Below are 3,598 nucleotides of genomic sequence, written 5' to 3' on the forward strand. Positions count from 1 at the left end.
GTGGGATCGAGAGGTTGTGAAGGGTGCTGCTGCTGCTGACAGCCTATTTGTTTTTTCTCGTTTCATTCATTGCCGCTGATCAAAGTATTACTCCGAAAGAAAAAGCACAGTGTGTTTTCAGTAAGCCTGGTAATCTTCCGTGTGCTTCAAGGAAAATCTACAGCCTCAGGGGAATAACTGCCTGTCAAAGTGAGCTCAGCTCTTCCTCCGGAGCTGACTCTGCTTCAGCACCCTGGTACTGCCGCTTCACCAGCGCTTCTCCGGATAAAGTGTGGGATGCGGTGGCCGGCGCTTGGGCTGGCGGTGGGGCGGTTTCAGTGAAAAAGCACAGCAAAGGACAGTGAATTCCCCGGCGGCTGAAAGTCTCGGGAGATATGTCTTAGCTGCGGATGTGAGGACAAGACACGGGAAGGCAGCGTCCTCACTGCTCATTTCACAAATACGCGACAACTCGAAACCCAGCCATGTGTTCAGAAATGTGTTTCTGATTTCTACAGATGCCTGCTGGGGCTTACTTGGATGCTGAGTTGTACCGGCAAATTTCTGCACTGAAGCAGGGCACCCGGAGGGGCTTGCCCGGGTGTTTAATTCCCAAGTTCCTTCTCATGTGGCTCTGAATTATTTGGGGCAGGAACGGGCTGTGCGGAGCTGTACGGTGTTTATCTCTTCGGGTCCTCTAAAGATCAGTAAATAACGATAAGAGTCTGATCTAGCATGAGCATTTGTCGGGGCATCTTCATTTCAAAAGGGTGCAAAAAGTCAGGTTTGTTCAGCTCGTCATTTTTTTTCCTAGACGGCAGCTCATGCCGACATACGTTTTTGTTATCCGCTAACTATGGTCATTTTTTACATGGTCTGTCATGTTAAGACAGTGGAAAACTAGGAGGGTTTTATGTTCTGTAGGTTAATGGAAGAAATATTTTGGAGTTTTTGTCACAAAATCTTTAGTGTTCCCTGCATACAAGTTATACTAAAATGACCCTGTTTGAAAGCCCCTTTTCCTACCTGTCAGAGTTGCTACCTGCTTTTTCTTTTTTATGTTTACGAAAGTGCTTACCGGCATCAGTTTTGTCAAACACTGCTGTGAAATCAGTCTAGAAAGATACTCTCAGTATTAAACTAAGGGCAGTTTTACTTTGTTTCTCCTTCAGCTCCTGAAAATGTTCTTGAGGTTTAAAATTATTTTTCCGCATTTCCAAGTAGAAGGTAGTAATACAGCTCCTGCTGTTAACAGCCTGTTGACAGTCTCAGTGATCGTGACTGTGTCACATAAATGAACCAGTGTGCCTGTTCATTCTTTTTTTTTTTCCCCTCAGTATTTGCATTTTTACTTCCATGGCCCTAAAAGGATTTGCATTTTTAAATCTGAATTTAATTGCCGAGTCATCTGCTGTGAATTTGGTAAATTCTTCTAACAGAAACGAATTTTGCTTAATTTTAAGGAATCTGCGAAGTCAATCCTGCAAAGCTGCATCATCTGCTCACTGCCTTGTTCAGCTCTCTGCTTAGCACCACTGTTTTCTTAATTGCAGGTTTATTTTTGGAATAAAAAAGCTCTTCTGTTTTAAGTCCCTCCCAGATGTATTGCCAAGCTTTGTCAACTGCTACAAAATACCACTTTTGGGGGGATCTTAGAACCTATTATGTTATTAGTCTTAACATCTTAATTATGGGTTTGTGTGTATAATAGACTTTGTCAGGAGCTAATTTAAAAATTTTCCATCCTTGCCTGGGAGTAGGAATGTTTGTGCAACCGAAAGTGAACGCTCTGCATAGAGGGCTCTCTACTTTCAGGGAAATGTTTGCTGGAAAAAAAAAAATGGTGGAGCAAACAGAGAGATCAGTCGGTAAAATATTTGAGGGACTCAAGGCTCTCGGACTGTTAGGAGGCTCAGTGTGTTGTGGAAGTGATGTGTACAGTCTTTGAAGGAAAGTTTGACATCATTTCCCTAGTGATATCTAGCTGCTGGCTGCTTTCCAGAATATTTTAGCAGGAAAAGAGGCACGAGCCTTTTTTTTTTTTTTTTTTTAATTATTTTTTCCAGTGCTGCCTTTTATCTGGAAAAAAAAAAAAAAAAGTCCTTTAAATTATAAAAGGAATTTGAGGAAATGGAAGCAGTAAAAGCTTAAAAGTAGGCATGAAGCTTTTGAAATGCTTCCTGCTGCGTGTTTATACATTGCTTTAAAAAAAATTAAATAACAGCAGTAATTCAGGCACAGCAAAGTGGGGTCACTGTGTGGATTTAAGGTAGTCCAACTAAGCACGTAAGCTGATGTGACTGCTCTGTGGTAGCACCACTGCTTCCTGTGGAAAACTTCATTACCATTTAAGCATCGTTCCTTTTACCTTTCAAATGTTCATGTACCATCACAGCGGAAGGTCATTTTAGTTAGCTCTCTTGATTCTTGATCTGGCAAACTTGCTGCTTAAAGCACGCCTCTATTTTTTGATTATTTGTCTTAATGATGTGAGAGCTGGGAATGTGGAGGAGAAAATAAGTAACCAAGTGGAGAAAATAAATAACCGCTTGGCAAATCTCACAACTATTCCTCAAAAAGGCGTCTTTTTCCCTTTCCTCTTCTCCTGCAGAGAATCCCCAGCCCTGATGTCTCACCTCATAAAGCTTACCGGGCTCGTGTAATATTTTTTGTGGTGTTACTCACCAAAACCAATGCGCTGAGGTCCTGCTGTGGGAGCAGCCATCCTTTCATATCTTGTACTATTGTTGAATTTTTCTTTCTTGTCCGTAACGTTCCAGTGCTGCTTACAGTATTAGCGTGTAAATTAGCCGTCTGTAGTTAGGGGTGTTGGGTGCCCGCAGGCTACATCGCACGCTGCTGGAATGCGTTTCGGATAGACGGTGAGCTGTGAACAGATGGAGAGCTGGGCTGAAGTCTCAAGAAACATTTAGATTTGCCCCTTCTCTTAGCAGCTGTCTCGTGATACAAGTACAGGGCAAGGGGGAGACAGGGTACGGTTAAGCTCTCAAAAAAATAGTGGAATGATGGGTAAATGGACCGCTAACATTTTTGCTCGCTTTTCCCTCTTCAGCTATGACAGGGGATCCACGTTCAACGTCTTTGTGGGAAAAGGTCAACTTATTGCTGGGATGGACAAAGCTCTGGTCGGCATGTGCGTGAACGAGCGGCGGTTCGTGAAAATTCCCCCCAAACTTGCCTACGGGAGCGAAGGTGTCTGTAAGTACAGCAGCGGGCCGGTGAAGAGCTGGTTGTGCGAGGGACCCAGCAGAGCAGACAGAAAACGGAGTAATGGAATAGAAGGGTAGAAATTGCAAGTAGTGAATTTCACAGAGGTTCGCCCCGGCTCTGGGGTGTTTGGTAATCGCTCCAGGCTCCCTCTGCATGCCAAAGGAAGAGCTGTTGACTGCAGAGGACCTCCAGCAAACGAACCTCGCTTCTGAAGTTATCTATTTATTTATACCTACCTCGCTGTTAAATAGTTATTGTGTTTTGGCCTTGCAGTGCTGCACAAGGTTTTCGCAGTGCCAAAAGCAGCTTTGCTCGGCAGACCCAGAGGCTACAAATGCTGAATCAGGAGCAGTTTGCCTGATGGACGTATTTGGTAACACCTCATTTT

At 43.8% G+C, this 3,598-nt stretch overlaps 1 protein-coding gene across 1 annotated transcript in view; it reads left to right on the forward strand.

The window, feature by feature from the left end:
- The first annotated feature begins 3,052 nt into the window (after positions 1-3,052).
- The window catches only part of FKBP9 (FKBP prolyl isomerase 9), a 14,128-nt gene continuing 13,582 nt past the window's right edge, over positions 3,053-3,598 (forward strand). Inside the window, exon 1 of the mRNA XM_035890840.1 lies at positions 3,053-3,198. Coding sequence (XP_035746733.1) covers positions 3,111-3,198 — 88 coding nt within the window. The 5' untranslated portion in view covers positions 3,053-3,110. The remainder of the gene's footprint in view (positions 3,199-3,598) is intronic.

Source organism: Egretta garzetta, unplaced genomic scaffold (assembly GCF_000687185.1).
Source record: "Egretta garzetta isolate BGI_Z169 unplaced genomic scaffold, ASM68718v1 scaffold713, whole genome shotgun sequence".
In the NCBI taxonomy this organism is placed as follows: Eukaryota; Metazoa; Chordata; class Aves; order Pelecaniformes; family Ardeidae; genus Egretta; species Egretta garzetta.